Source organism: Alosa pseudoharengus, unplaced genomic scaffold (genome assembly GCF_046254945.1).
Source record: "Alosa pseudoharengus isolate Yale_2024_CS ecotype anadromous, Long Island Sound unplaced genomic scaffold, YU_APseudo_1.1 YU_APseudo_1.1_scf_16, whole genome shotgun sequence".
NCBI classification, from domain to species: domain Eukaryota; kingdom Metazoa; phylum Chordata; class Actinopteri; order Clupeiformes; family Clupeidae; genus Alosa; species Alosa pseudoharengus.
This window is the reverse complement of record NW_027468630.1, coordinates 20,965,574-20,980,692: the sequence shown is the minus strand read 5'-3', so window position 1 is coordinate 20,980,692 and position 15,119 is coordinate 20,965,574. Positions and strand designations below refer to the sequence as shown.

The window sequence follows — 15,119 nt, the reverse complement described above, 5'->3', positions numbered from 1 at the left end:
GAGTTTTCATAAACAAAAACCATAAACATACAAACTATACAAGGCACAACTGCCGAGTCTTTATAAACGCTATGTCCTGAAATTATCACAAGAACGCAGAGCACTCGGCAACTCTTTCCTCCAACCAGGAACCACCAACGGAAAAAGTCTTGATTGTGAGTGACCTCTGAGTGTTAATGGATGGTTGACAGGAGATGCTCATCAGAGGACTGCAGTTGGTGAGCGGTGATCTTGGAAAATGTAGTAAAATATAATTTCTGCACTTGCATTGCCCATGCCTCAGGAACACCTGTTTTTCCTAAGGACACATTCAATCTTTCAGTTTGTTTTGACATTTACTGGGGCATGACATTTTTGGCATTTGTCCATCAGATGAGAATTGATGTCTTTCAACAATTTATTGCAGTGTTCTCCCTCATGCTTAACTTGACTTCTGTGGCATCATGCGGGCATGTTGATACACAAACTGAAAAATCAAATGAGGTGTGCCGTGACAGGCTTATGAAATAGGCTAGAGGGACATTTTTAAATGCATCAATGACTGATCTTAAATTAACCTTTAAACAGTTTTAGGTAGTCATAAATTGGTTGTTATAAAATAGCCTAATAGGCTACAGATTTATTACACAGCTCAGGCTACATCGTGTGAGATTGCCATGGTCTCAGTTTGTAAACACTATAGGGGAAATGTATACAAATGAACACCCTGTTATAGACTAATGTGTTTGACATGCATCATAATCAGTAATCATTAGTGGGTGTTTTGGTTTGATCTTTGGTGCCCCAAAAAGGTTGAGAGAACCTCTGATCTAGTCTAGAGTGGTATGTGTAGGTTTGCTTTGTAAATGTGTCCTTTCCTTGATAACACTTTATTTTACAGGGTCCTTTTTCCAGTGTATCTACATAATGAAGTACAGTCTAACAGCCAATGTAACAATATATCACATACTTATGTTGTCCATACATAACCTACTCTTTCATTTCCCTCGTGCACTTGCCTTGAGTGGAATCTCAATAAGTTGGTTAATGTTAAGAGTCCCAAAGGTCACCCCATAGCCACTTTTTGTCCTTCCCTAAAGAGAAGCCACTTTGGCAACGTATTGTAACAAGCACTTCTTATAACACATGTATTAATGATCTGTAGGTACACAAAAATAGCAGACATATCTACATCAATAGTTGCCAGGAAGACAAGGCGTCAGTTGATCTGACGCGTGTGCAGGTAGCCTATTATATTAATTATATTTTACTACTTCTGTCCATTTTGGTATGCTTGCCATTAGGCTGTATCTGCTCCACGTAGACTGGTAGGCCTAATTGGTACCAGAGGCATCTGTACGGCTTCTTTATGACGAGAAGGAGGGGACTGAAGGCCGGGCTGGGGATTACCTGCAGCCTATTGGACAAACCCCTTCCATGTCTCCGCTTGTTAGAATAATTTACATTATACTGCACGTATAAGAGTGCAGAGTTTGCAGCTCAAGGCAAAGGGGCCTCGCATCATACAAACAGGTGAGTTGTTGACTGGTTTATTCTGTAGAGCAGTGAATAGTAATGCTTCATATTTTGAACAATAGTTTAAAAGACATCAAAGTTAGGGCGTAATGATACGCTTTTGAACTTCTTGCCGTTTGTTTAGGATTATTCACCCTGTTGCTGTAAACATTTTCATTACATGTTTTTTAATCACATAGATTGAGGTTTAGTTTTTTATTGTTATAATGGTGATAAATGTAGCCAGACCTTGCTTTTTTAAAGTGACATTGGCAGCGTTCTGAGAGTGGTTCAAACCTGCTATAACTACCTCCCACTTGCAGGTGGTACAAAGATGTCCCTACTGTGGCTAGTGGGGGTAGCATGCTGTCTCACAGCACTGCCAGGTTGGCAAAATCCTAACAGTTTCTCACAATACATTTCTGGAGAATATAGTGTACATTTTGCAAACTATTCAAAGTTCTATATTTAGACATCACTGTAATATTGTAATACTTCTTACTACAGGGTGGACTGATGCCAAGTCTTTGTTGAACGTTATTCAACCAGAAGGTAATTTGTCATTGTTTTTTTGTTGTCTCCAAGTAATATGATGTGGGAAAACACAATTTGGGAGGGATTGTTTAATGTCCTCAGTTGTTCAGATAAAAAAAAACTAGGTGGTATGATTAAATATTGATCATAAATCTTTTTTCCATCTGTTGGAATTATTTCATGAAGAGTTTTCATGGACTGGGTGTGGCTGGTATCGAAACAACAACATGCCATTAGCCTAAAACTGTTTCCTCTTGACTGTTGGCTGAACAAAACAAATCTGAATCTGAAATCTAATTATCCAGTGGGACAGAGCCTCTTTGCCTTAATGTCATGAACTGACTTGTGTCAACTCCGTGGCAAAGGATTTGGGCAAAAAATCTCACTTCCATGATGAAACTCAGGGGTTTTCCCAACCGTACCTTTTTAAAATGTGTGCATGTACATGTATCTCCCACTGTTCCGCATACCAGAGACCCTGCCTGCCAGTGCATTGAGTATTGACTCGGAGAAGGCCAATGACTTTCTCCACCACTCCCGACCCAAGAGGAACGTGGACCAACGCTGGTACCGAGCCTCTCCGGACTTCCAGTCCTACTACCGCTACTACACAAGCATCGGACACACAGAGGGGGTGAGAGGCAGGGCTTGGGTCTGAGGTACTGGGTTGAGTAGGTGGACTGTAGTTAGCCTATGGTTATGAAAGCCTCTGTGAATTCTGCATTAGCGTGTGATGTGGCACAGAAAGCGTAAGGTTGTATTGTCTTTAATAATGCTTCCACAGATTAGTGAAGTAATTGTCAATAATGGACTTCTTCTTTTTCATTCTCTCATCTGTCATTGTCTCAACTCTCTCTCTCTTTTTCTCTTCCTTCATTCTTTGAGCCTCTTCTTTCTGTTTCATCCCCTCCCTGTTCTCGGTCTGTTTCATTGCCTCCCTCTGAAACTGCAGCTCTATGAGATTGATAGGCTCAGGATGCTGTACCAGCAGATGCGCCACCTGGAGCATGTGTACGGCCCCAATGCCTCCTATTACCAGAACAAGCTGGGGATGCCCACCCTGAGGTGTGATCCATCGAAGGACAAGAAGTGCCCAGTACCCCCACCGCCACCCCAGAAGGGCCCCCCTCCACCACCCATGAAGGGTCCCCCTCCTCCAGCCCCACAGAAGGGGCACCCTCCCCCACCTCCCATCTCACATGATGCTGATGTGATCTACCTGTGCAACGCCAAGGACCCTCTGTGCAAGCCCCACATTGTCTACCTGCCAACCGGGGCCGTTCCTGTGCTTTGTGACCCTCGTTACCACCCATCCTGCAAACTCCACAAAGTACCCCCTCCCACCTTGCCACCCCTGCCTCCTCCTCCTCCTCCCAAAAAGTCGGAGCCCCTCCCTCCGCCCGTGCCAATTCGCTACAAGGGCATGGAGTACGACTGTGACCCCTACTGGGATCCCGACTGTTTGATTGACCACCCACCACGCCCAATCAAAGGCAAGGCTATGCCCCCTCCACCCCCACCACCCCCCGAGGAGGAAGAGGAAGAGCCCGAGGTAGAGGAGCCACTACCGCCAGCACCAGTGGCCAAAAAACACCCGTACCCATACCATTATCCCTACCCCTACCCCTACCAGCACGAGCTGTATGACCCGTACCTTCACTCCTACCCAGGCCCAGACCCAGACAATGAGTAGAGCCTGCCACCACTGAACCGCAAGAAGAAGCGGACGAAGACGACCACATGGTAACCTCTACTAGTATGGGGGAATGGTACTGAAAGCCTGTAAGAGCTTTAACGCCAGTGTCTAAAGAGGACACTATATGCAGATCACAGTGAGTTCAGATGAAGGTATTAACTAAGTTCTTTTGAGATTTAAAGTCATTGTTGGCCCACATTACTATGCACAATTGTTAGGCGTTGTTAGGCCAACTTTCCAGAGCTCCTACAACTGTAATTGCATTATGTCTTAGTCAACCACCACTGATTTTCTGACAGGTATTCTGAGGAAACAGAAATAAACATTCAACTTATTTCCTCTCTTTCAGTGTCTGACTACAATATGACAACTTTATAACTGTGTGACTACAACATATGACAACTCTATAACATTGATGTTTTTAATTGAGCAACAGCCATACGTTTTGACTTCCCCCGGAAATATACTGTTGCCACTGTAATGTTTATAACGGGAAGCTCTAAACCCGAGATGGTGATTTAGGAGCAGTAAGGTCATATTAAAGTCTTAAAGGTTTTCAAGCTACAGCCGCACGAAAATAAAAAGTGAGACGCTTATTAAAAACAGAGCAATAACCAAAGCCTAGGAGGGGATTTGGGTCAAATTCTGCCACCTTTGCATTTAATGCCCAACTAAAAGCTGACTCGTACCACGTTAATAAGGCTACCCATCTCCTATTTTCCAGCAGTGGCTCGTAATTCGTTACCCCCTGCCTTGCAAAGAACACAGGGCACTTTACCTTACAACAGCCCTTAAATGACTTCAAAGGAAACAGTAACTGCAAACACATTCTCACCGACGGGCCTGTAGACTGCAGAGCCGCTGACATAGCAGCAGGTGAGGTTTACAAGAACGCTCTCATGATTATGGGTTTTGTTCCTCCTGTTCCCCCGAGAGAGGGTCTGCCTGTTGTTAGTTCCTGTGCTATATGAAGAGTAGTGTCATACCAGTGATGTAAAGAAAGATGGAAATTCTAAACATATAGAATTTAGGTTATGAATATACAAGTTATGCATAGCCTGTGTATATCAACACACTTCACTGACCCATCCAAAATGAGCACCTATTCTTACATAAGGTTACCAAAAGAGCCTGTAGACTGTTTATTGGAATAAACACTTTCTTATAATTGTTATTTACTATTCAATAACTCCAGAAACATTTCACATCAGAACACATAAACAAAATCAGTAGACGTTTATTTTTCTCTCAAGAACAAACAGAATAATTTCAGCAACAACAAAAGAAAGAAGCAAAAGGATACAATGGAAGTTTGTGTAAGTTCAAGTGTACCAGATGCCAACATTATGCACACTCGAACACATAAAAAAGATGAGTGTGTCTGTGTGCAATTACGTTTACAATTGACCTGCCTATGTTGTATTTGGTACAGCTACTCATCCAGTCTTTAGCTGTGCTTGGCTGCTTTACATCACCCCATAACTGTGACAACTAAATCACGGATTTTTTGTTTTTTTGTTAAATAACTGTTAGTGAAGGAACACCAGCGAGCAAATGAGGATCCGCAGTGCATGCTGCCTCTTCTGAATCCTTTCTCTCCTATAGTCAAAGGCCTCCCATCCTTGGGGTATGTAATAGTTTTTTTGTTCCTCCTTCAAAAGAACAGGCCCCTCATTCTTCGACCGATCCCTTGGCGGTCATAGAGGACGTTGAATTTATTGATGAACTGGTTCATGCTGTTGCAGGTCTTTGTGATGGTGCCCAGGTAGGCCATCAGACCTACATCATTGCATTGCTGGAATAGAACAAGGTAAAGTGATTCAGAGGGATATACAAAGAGACAGAAAGAGACGCTTACCACTGGCGAAGTGAAATAAAACCTGTGTCCAGGAAAAGAAGTCTTGTTTAACCACATACATTCACTATATAGAATGCATTCTTCAAGTTTAGCCCTGGGAACACTACACAGAGAGGAACAGGAAGCCAGACCAAGAGTAGGAAGGCACCAGGAAATAATCATTGTGTAGTGAGTGAGTGTATAGGGTGGTGCTTGGTCTTAATTAGATACATATCGTTTAAATGTATACATTTACCTTCACTTAGAACATTAACATAATACAGTTAAGTAAAATTCCAGTTTTTAGCACTTTAAGGCCCTTTTCTGGTTTGTTTTGGATGAACAAGAGTGGTGGACACCGAAATTTTGACGATGGGTCCTGTCTCGACTTTTCTGACTCGTTTTGAATCGCCTTTGACTACTCAGGGTGGCTGCCAATAGGCATACTGTAGTAGGCTACTCAAACATGTCCTAAAACAACCCTTAACGTTCGTCTTCAAAACTGTGCAACTCACCACTCTAGTTCATCCAAAACAAACCAGAAAAGGGCCTTAAAGTGCTAAAAACCGGAATTTTCCTTTAAGTGAAATTCCATTTCCCTGTGTACATGGCAAATGCTGAGTTGAGTTTGAGAAGAGACATTTGGTGGGGCAGCAACTCACATCATAGAAGTCAGTCTTGAACTTGAGTGTGCTGAGCACAGGCAGTCGGTGGCACAGAGCATTGGCCTCACGCAGAATTTCATGGTTAAAGGGCACCTCACCTGGGCAGGGTCACACCGCAGAGAGGAGAAAATGCAGTTTATTACCACAATCTCCATGTTAATCAATGGCAAACAGAGCAAAAATATAATGATTTAGTCCATCTTCTTTTGTAAATTAGAACACTGCACCTCTATCTACAGTGTAGCAATAGATTATGTCAGATACACGAAGATCAGAAAGTTTCCTAATTGTCATTTCATATTTCCCCTCAAGCAGTGAGTGGAAAATAAAAGGTTGTATTTGCACATAAAACTGCACCAATAGAAAGTACTCATTTAGCAGACGCTTTTATCCAACATGACCTACAAAATGAGGAATAACTTTAAAGCCGCATTTTGAAGGACACCTTATGTAACATTAAATACTACTACCAGAGGATGAGAGTGTAGAAGTTTAAGTATTAGTTAAAGTGCTGACGAAGAGGGTAGTGGGAGAAAGAGAAGGAGGAGGAGGGAAGGGGAAGGAGGGACGAAAGGAAGTGCATATGGTAGGAGCAAGTTAGGTGTGTGGGGTTGTTAGAGGAGTTAGGAGAGGAGATACTCCATTCTGCCTACCTGCTTCCACTGCTTTGACGTACTCTAGGATCACCTTCACCCGGCTGTGGAGCATTTTGATTGCACTGTGTTGGGCAATGAGGTGCTCTGCCACTAAAAAACAGACCAAGGGTCATTATTTCAATTATAGGTAAAATGCAGAGTCCTAAAGAAAAACTCCGGTCTAAAAATAACATAGGGGGCCCAAACTTAAACCCGGTGCAACGTGGTGCCAAGCTCAACGCAAGTCTTGTTCCACTCTTACACCCAAGGCAATGATAAATTTTTCAATTCAGAACTGCACCCATAGGAGCGTCATTTAAAAAAAACAGTAGGTGTGGTCAAGCACATGATCCAAAAATCATTATCTTAAAACCCAGGGCCCAGGGTCTATTTTTCTATGGTAGTGAGTGTAAGCTTTCTTTGGGGACCAAAATGATGTTACTCAGAGTAGTTCTGAATAAGATCGGTATATGCAATTACGACTATGGACTAGGCTTAAAAATATCTTTACAATACTCATCAACAACCACATAATACTTCCAGACTAACAATAACACTTCCTTCAATGTTTCATTACACTTAGTTTGTAGAGCATCACACACAGCATCAAACAGACATGGGACATGAAACAAATGTTTGTTTGTTTTTCAGTTGTGGGCGTAGTTACCTGTGGAGTTCTCCCCCGTTCCGGTAGCAGTCATGCGGGCCACGTGGTCCACTCCTATCCGCTCTGCCTCCTCTGTGGCCAGAGTGTAGCCGAGCTCCGCAAACAGCATGGTGGCCTAGGACCCAGAGCATACAGAGGGAGGGGGATACTTAATGCACACACTGGCCTTGGTAATGGTGCAGGGTAATTTACTTCATTTAATTCATTTGTGAAGCGAACTTGGGTGACTTGAAAGGCGCTTTATAAATAACATTTATTATTATTATTATTACTAATTACCGGTAGTATCAGGAATTCTTAGTGCATGATATAAAGCTCTGGAGGATATTTTAATCTTCATATGCTGATTGGACTAAAAACCCAAATACAAGTGATAAAGTGATGAATGGCTATGTTAATATCTTTGTATGAAGTACTCATAAGATGTAAATTACCTCTCCATTGATGATATCAATGACAGATTCGTACACACTGACAGGGAGCTTTGGGGTGAAAAAGACAAAAAAAAAAAAGAGAAACTGAGAAAATGAAGCAGACTTTTTCACATCACCACACGTCCCAATTCACTAACACAGATTATTAGTGTTAAATTATTGTTATCATACTACGCACAAACTGACAATTCATGTATTCATTTATCATTTAGATACTATCCTCCCTAATGCTACTCACATCAGTATGCTTTGTCATGGGGTTAAGTTTGAGGAAGAGGGGACTCTCAATGATCTCGCACACCTGCACATGAGACAGAGGAAAGAATAAAGAGACATTAAATGAGCCCCGGCTGTGGCGTGACTGGCTGGGGCACCTGCACCGTACGCCGGTGACCCGGGTTCGATTCCCGCCCCGTGGTCCTTTACGGATCCCACCCCGACTCTCTCTCCCTCGCTTCATGTCATTTTCCACTGTCCTGTCATTAAAGGCATAAAAAGGCCAAAAAAATATACTTTAAAAAAAAAAAGGGACATTAAATGAGCCCAGAGGTGCGTTCAAATTCCTTGAACAGAGGTGAACATTTGCGGCGGAACGTGTTTGTATGAACAGATACATTTGAAAGTTTTTCTGTAAACAGACAGAAAAGTAATCTTCCATGGTAACTCTCCATCCAACTTCTTACATGTTTGCAGAAAACTACCTCCTCAAACTGTTTGCGAGTGTTTGCTGAAAACTCAAGGCACTTGTGGGTGTGTGGCTGAAGTTGATGCCCTCTGTAACTCATCTTGACATTTCATTTTCTTTTATCCAATCCTGAGTGATGTTATTAGTCTTTAACTATTATGTTGCTCTAACATGATAACTAAAGTATATGCATTGTATTATTTATATAATATATAAGTGACATTTCTACAACAACAGACTTAACTGCTCTGTGTAGTTCTGTGCATCTGCACACATCAAAGCACCAAAAAAATCCCTTGTCTTGTATCTAATCCACTCACCTGCTTATGAATGTGGATGTCTGATTGGTCAGGGGGCCCGCCTGTTGTGTACCAGCCCAAGAACTCCATCTCCTTAAAAACTTGTTTAACTAGAGGGACAAAGGTGGTGTGGGACAAACAGTCTTACAGAATAGTGACAGAATGATGGACATGTTTACATTAGGGACCGTTCGTTATTTATAAACGGGGTCACCGGAGGAAAATAGGGGAGGGTCATGTCTTTTTATTCTTTGATGAGGGGAGGGTCACCTAACTTTTTTTTGTCTAGGAGGGAGGGTCACCCATCTTTTGTATTAATGAAAACAGCAAAAAATCAAAGTGGCTTGTTTGATTGTTGATTTCTGTCGCCATATAACGTTCTCTTTCGTTCCATAGCTCTGTCAACATTGAACAATGAAAATAAGGGAGATTTCCCGGGTTTCTCACGCAAAATAAGGAAAATGTCAACATTCGTCCCCATTAACGTTGGAAGGGTTGAAGCAACAAAGTAGCCTACTTCATTCACGCAGCCTATATCCATTTGGTCAACTTTATCCAGCCCTAAAAAAGCTAAATTTAACTTTGGTTTACTTGTAGTTTACCGAGTAGCCTAACTTTAAACAGTGTGCATGCTTAACATAAATAGGCCTACTTGTGCTTCATTCATCCACACATCCAGCTCCTAACGTTTTGACAAGCATTTCTACCAATTGACCTTGTTCCTGCCCATCTCTAGCTTTGCTGTCTCCATCCTTTCTGTTTTTGTTGTTTGCAAAAAAATATATAGTATTTATTGGTAACCAGCAACAAGTGCAATTTGTTAATCGCTGTCATTCTCTCTCCTGCCAACAAAAATGTGTTACGTTCCAAGTAGCAGTGCATCGTGTTCTCACGACAACCACGTCGTTAACTTAAATAGGCCTAGGTTAACATCACTCTGAGTTCGCATTCAAGCAAGCAAAACAATGATTTGAATACACTGGAAGGGCAAGGGGTAACAACAGGACAACACAGAGACAGCCAGAATGCAGGACTAATGTTATGATAGTATTACAGTAATATGGATATTCTACGGGAAAATATTAAAACGGCAAGACAGCGGGGAAACGTTAAAATGATAAACCCGGAAAAAGTTGGCATGTTATTTTTCGGTCCCTGTGATTATTTGTGAAATTGTGCAAACGGCCTTTTCAAGTCATTTGAGAAGGAAGGAGTGTAGCAAGCTCCCAAATTGACGCTCGTCTGAGAAATTGAGTTTTGGAAAATGTTCAGCTTCGGCAGCTTTACAATGACCGAGGAAGCCTAGAGACGAGTCCATAGCAACAAGTTCATGTGTTGAATTTGTTATTACCCAGTGTGCTTTGTTGAATGGTCTCAATGCTTTATTGTTTTATTTCATGTGAATACTTACTAGAGGAGTAACTTTTCAAGTAGGCTAATGCAGTTGCAGGAAGTGTGCATTTACTTTCTATGCTTATTGTGTTTCCACAACAATGTTAGTGAGTAAATCTACTGAAATGGCCACCATCTTGGTGAAGTGTGATGTAAGATCAGAAAGCAGAGGTTGGTTTGAGGGCGGTATATGTTGATGTGGATTCATAGCGCGTATAGCGTGGGCGGAAGACATCGACAATTGGCCAGGGAGGGTCATGTCATTTTTGAAAATACTGCTGGAGGGTCGTTGAAAATTATATAGCAGGCAGGAGAGGGTCATGCAACTTTTGATCGTGGCACTCAAAATCCCTCCGGTGATCCCGTTTATAAATAACGAACGGTCCCTTACTTCTAATTTGAATCTCAAGATAAAATGTATTCAACCTTAATATGGGTAGGGTTATATCCCCACATACCTGTTACATAATGCATATAGTGCACATATTCGTAAACAGAAATACAAAACACACACACACACAGGTACACATACTCACATTGTTCTTCTTTTGTATAGTAGTACTCTTTGTCAATGTGTACTCTGTCATCCACCGTATGGGACAGAAGCTCAAAGGAGTTCATCACCTCAATGTTTCTACCCTCTTGCTTCCCAATTAGGGCACCGATCACTGAAAAAGAATATACACCACTAATCATCAAATTACTGTTCTTGTAACAGGCTTCACACTGAAAATTCATATACTAATGTTAGTCTGAAATCAAATCAATAAAAAGACTATCTGGTGAGCAAGTTTTCGCACATTCCAATCAGAACCATTTGTTAAACTGTATGAGATTCTGTAGACATAATAGACAATAATAATCAACTTTTCATCATACTTGGCACAGAGACTGTGGTGCATGCTTGGTGAAGATGAACTGACCATGACGTGCGAGTGCCTAGGCCATTCTCCACTTACCCTGCATTGGGCGTCCCTCCTGGGAGCGAATGCGTATCCAATGATCAGAGATGTTGAGGATGACCAGCGGGTGCAGGGCAACAGACACACTCCCGGTCACTCCGGAGGCCATGACGCTGGGGCTTGCTGTGTCATCATGAAGTGAGTGAGATGTCATTTACCATACATTTACATAGTGAACCCATCCTAAAGACGCAACAAGTTTATCCCGTTTTCCGCTGAAGTGCACTATAAAGAGGTAGCGCAGCATTCCTAACACCTAACACTGACTCTTCTATACAACGTCGTGAGGTGGTACAACCACAACTTTGCATACAAATCTATGGATCTGAATTTATGTTGACAGTGTGACTGTGGCTAGCTTGTTGTTGTCATTGATGATTTTGCTGATCTATGGGGCAGTTGGACAAATAGGCCCAACCAACGATTTCAATCATGTTGTAACCTAAACAGGGACGCACCGTTAGTTAACTAGTGGCAGAAATAAATTACATAAAAAAATGCTATGCCAATATAAAGCTAACAGTAACCATTTGCCATTCAATCGGGTAAGTTAAACAGCTAAGCTAACTTAGGTAGCTAGCCATTGCATTGAACAACGTTCATGAAACAACTGTGCAAGTGCCTCGAAGTCGTTATTCCGTTAGGCAATGCAGAATGACTGACTGTCTGATATTCTCGAGGAAGACACTATTTCGCTCGTAAATACACTTACCTGCCCCGTCCACTTCCATTCCACCACCATTGCTTGTCGCCATCTTGTCTGACTGACACCTGCGCAAGCGCGCATGGTTTTGTGAAGCCGAAAGAATAAGGTACGGTAAATTGTGCCATCTGCTGGCCACAACGCTTTAGTAGTAGTTCTTATTGTGGATAAGCAACACTGTTGTTACAGCTTAGCTAAAAACAACGGAATGAACATAGAAGTTAATTTCATGTTAATATAGAGCATAGCACAGAATACTACAGTAGCTGAAAGAAGGCTGATATCTAAGGCACTTTATTTGGCTAAAATCACGTATATAAAATTGGTCCGTCTGCATATAATGACCGTGTGATCATTGCCGACAAGTCAACAGTGGTTCCTTCGCCATATTGTTTACAAAATGGCTGACATTAAAACTTGTACATTGGACTACTTCCCTGAAAATATTTTAATTGACATTTTATCTTATTTAAACATTAGGGAGCTCGTGCGCGCTGGCAGGTAATTCATGGGTAGCAGAACTGTTAACCACCATGTGTTTTCTTCAAAGGTTTCTCTTTGTGCTTAGCCTAGCGATATTTCACGATGAAATTGTTAGAATATGTAGGCTATTTGTGCATGATGTGAGCTCGGCGGCTTTCTACCTTTTTGTGTTTTCACAAAAGATTTTTGTTTAAGGAACACAACTTCGTGTTTTAAAATGTCATGCTCACTCGGTTCTGTCTCCTTATGTAGCCTACTTCACATGCTTTGTTCTTTCATGCCATTGTACTGCTTCCTGTTTGATCCAAGCTGAAATGTTTTATTGTTAATAACCCCCACTGAAAGTTCTGTTTATGTTGATGTACTTAGGGTGTGTAAGAGATGGAGACGTTTAGTGAAAGACCAAAGACTATGGCGTGCTGTTGATCTCACCACATGGAAAGGGGTATGCTAACACCAGTTGTCTCTCTTGAGTTGCATCAGTTAGCCCTCACCTCATCCACCCAGATAGCAAGAGGCTGGTGGACCACCAAGGGTAGACACTTCTTTTTAAATATATTTATTCAGTTTTACTTATTCTTTCATTTTAAAAATATTTCCTGTTTTCTTTCTTCTTTTTAATATTCACAATAAGTTAAATTAGGTGATGGTGGTCCAACAGCGGACAAGAAGTGGCATGTCACTGGCAGTCCGAATCTGTAAATCTGATTTTGCTATCTGGGCAGTGACATTTCTGGATTTCATATATTCAAAATGTTTGGTCTTTCAACAAAGATGTGGCTATTCATGTTGTCACAGTAACCCATGTTGTCCCACCTTTTCCATTTATCTTTTCCCTTCCTCATGTTTCCAAGATCACGTTGCACTTGCTGTGGGTTCTGCTGCGCCAATATCTGGGCTGTGGCCTACGTTGCTTGCGTCTGCGAGGCCTGCTGCTGTCTGCCAGGGCTGGGAAGTTATTGTCAGAGTCCTGGCTACAGGCTCTGGCCTCTAAGTGTCCTCGTCTGCGCAGACTGTCCTTGTTCCACGCAGACCTCAGGGGCTTACGGAGCTGCTCCCTTCTGCCTCGGACAATACAGGTGCTTGAGCTGCATGGATGCGAGCTGCCCCCTGGGTTTTTCACCCAGCCTCCCCCAGAGGGGGATGAGGGGGAGACTGCAGCGTCGGCCAGCGTTAAAACGGCTGAGGGAGATGAGGGCAAGCTGAGCAAAGGGCAAGGCTCTGCCGCGTCAGGCATCGCCATTGAGACACTGGTCCTGGACAACGTGCCGTCCTTCACAGACCAGCACCTGCAGAGCCTGAGCTCCTGGGAGAAGCTGACTCGACTGGAGCTGCGTGATGTCATCCGTGTCACGGCAGCGGGCGTGCGTAACTGCGCGCCCAAGGAATTCGTCCTCAAGACCCCCACCGGCGGCCTCTCCCGGCTGCGGCGCCTCGAGATGGGCAACTTCGGCCGGCCTGGCTCCCAGATGCAGATGGCCTCCCTTGGCCTCGGCGTGGGCTGGCCCGGACTGGAGGAGGTCAGTCTAGGGGGTCGGGAGGTGGGGCCGGGGCTCCTGTGCCTAAGGCGCCTGCGCGACTTGCATTGGCTGCGGCTGCGCGGCTGCCCGCTCAGTGAGATGCAGGTGCTCCGCGGCTGCCGCATCCTACGCGGCCTCAAGCGGCTGGAGTTCTGCGAGGTGGACTTCCAGGTGCACCAGCGGCAGCCAGACAGGGAGGCTGGTGAGTGGGGAGGTGGGGCAGCGGAGGGCGAGGAAGAGGAGGAGGACAGGGGGCCAGACAGGGGGCCGGACAGGGAGGCAGATGTCGAAGATCGCGACGGCGGAGAAGGGGAAGAAGGTGAAGGACACGAGCATGTGGCGGAACCAGGGGGGCCGTATGACGAGACAGACCCGGTGCCAACAATACGCCGTGCCCTGGCCAAGCTTTTGCCCCAGTGCACACTAGTGTTCACAGGTTGCAAAGTGACGATGCGTTATGACTAGTATCCTCTCATGAAGGGTTCTGTGGATGCAGCAGAAGTTTCACATTTATGTGTTGTCATGACTATCAAAGTGCAAACGCCTCTGTATGAAGGACAGGATGTTCTGTCTCTCTGATGTTATGCTGAGAAATAAAGTATTTCTGAGAAATTAACTGTGAAATTTCACAGGGTTGCCCAGTGATGTGTCCAGGCTGCTTTTTTTGTAATGTTTTAACTTTTCAATTCTTTTCATTTACTTCATATGGCTCTCAATGTTGACTTTTTAAATCTAGCTTTTTTTTTTTCTTACCCTATATGGTCCTATTATAGTGATTATTTTGATCCGTGTGACATTGTTGAACGGAACACTTGTGGTTATCAGATTTCATCAGTTACTGTGTGTACATGGACATTGAGTATCCTGTTTAATATCTAAATATTCTAAAATTTTTGAGTTTTCGTTTGCGCATGTAAACATATCCCAATTTCAGAGTCTCCAATAAGCCCTTATCCCGGTTTTGGGAATTCCGGCTATAGCCTACTAGCAAGACTAAAAAAAAAAAAACAGGAGACTGTTACTTGTTTTAGTTCCTGACAAAGACGTGCAAGATACATTGAGGATTAGTACCAAAGATAACACGGTGATGCTCTCTAGAATCTTTGGCAAGAA

General features: G+C 43.1%; 3 protein-coding genes across 3 annotated transcripts; 2 read left to right on the top strand and 1 right to left on the bottom strand.

Annotated features, from left to right (window-relative positions):
- The first annotated feature begins 180 nt into the window (after window positions 1–180).
- and4 (actinodin4) lies at window positions 181–3,964 on the top strand. The gene is made up of 5 exons (XM_076286596.1): window positions 181–218; window positions 1,818–1,880; window positions 1,967–2,046; window positions 2,502–2,662; window positions 2,981–3,964. Exons 1-5 carry the CDS (start codon window positions 181–183, stop codon window positions 3,719–3,721), a joined length of 1,083 nt encoding a protein of 360 aa, XP_076142711.1. The 3' UTR covers window positions 3,722–3,964.
- Window positions 3,965–4,945: 981 nt separating this feature from the next.
- On the bottom strand, window positions 4,946–12,075 carry cops6 (COP9 signalosome subunit 6). Its single transcript, XM_076287413.1, has 10 exons — window positions 12,013–12,075; window positions 11,298–11,423; window positions 10,875–11,006; window positions 8,968–9,056; window positions 8,201–8,263; window positions 7,963–8,010; window positions 7,529–7,643; window positions 6,880–6,972; window positions 6,224–6,324; window positions 4,946–5,519 (listed from the first exon to the last, which is right to left on the bottom strand). The coding sequence occupies exons 1-10, from the start codon at window positions 12,053–12,055 to the stop codon at window positions 5,379–5,381; spliced, it is 951 nt and encodes a 316-aa protein (XP_076143528.1). The 5' UTR covers window positions 12,056–12,075; the 3' UTR covers window positions 4,946–5,378.
- A 315-nt stretch (window positions 12,076–12,390) lies between these two features.
- Window positions 12,391–14,622, top strand: LOC143125714 (F-box/LRR-repeat protein 12). The gene is made up of 3 exons (XM_076287412.1): window positions 12,391–12,504; window positions 12,856–12,931; window positions 13,341–14,622. Exons 1-3 carry the CDS (start codon window positions 12,404–12,406, stop codon window positions 14,469–14,471), a joined length of 1,308 nt encoding a protein of 435 aa, XP_076143527.1. The 5' UTR covers window positions 12,391–12,403; the 3' UTR covers window positions 14,472–14,622.
- The last annotated feature ends 497 nt before the right edge of the window (window positions 14,623–15,119 follow it).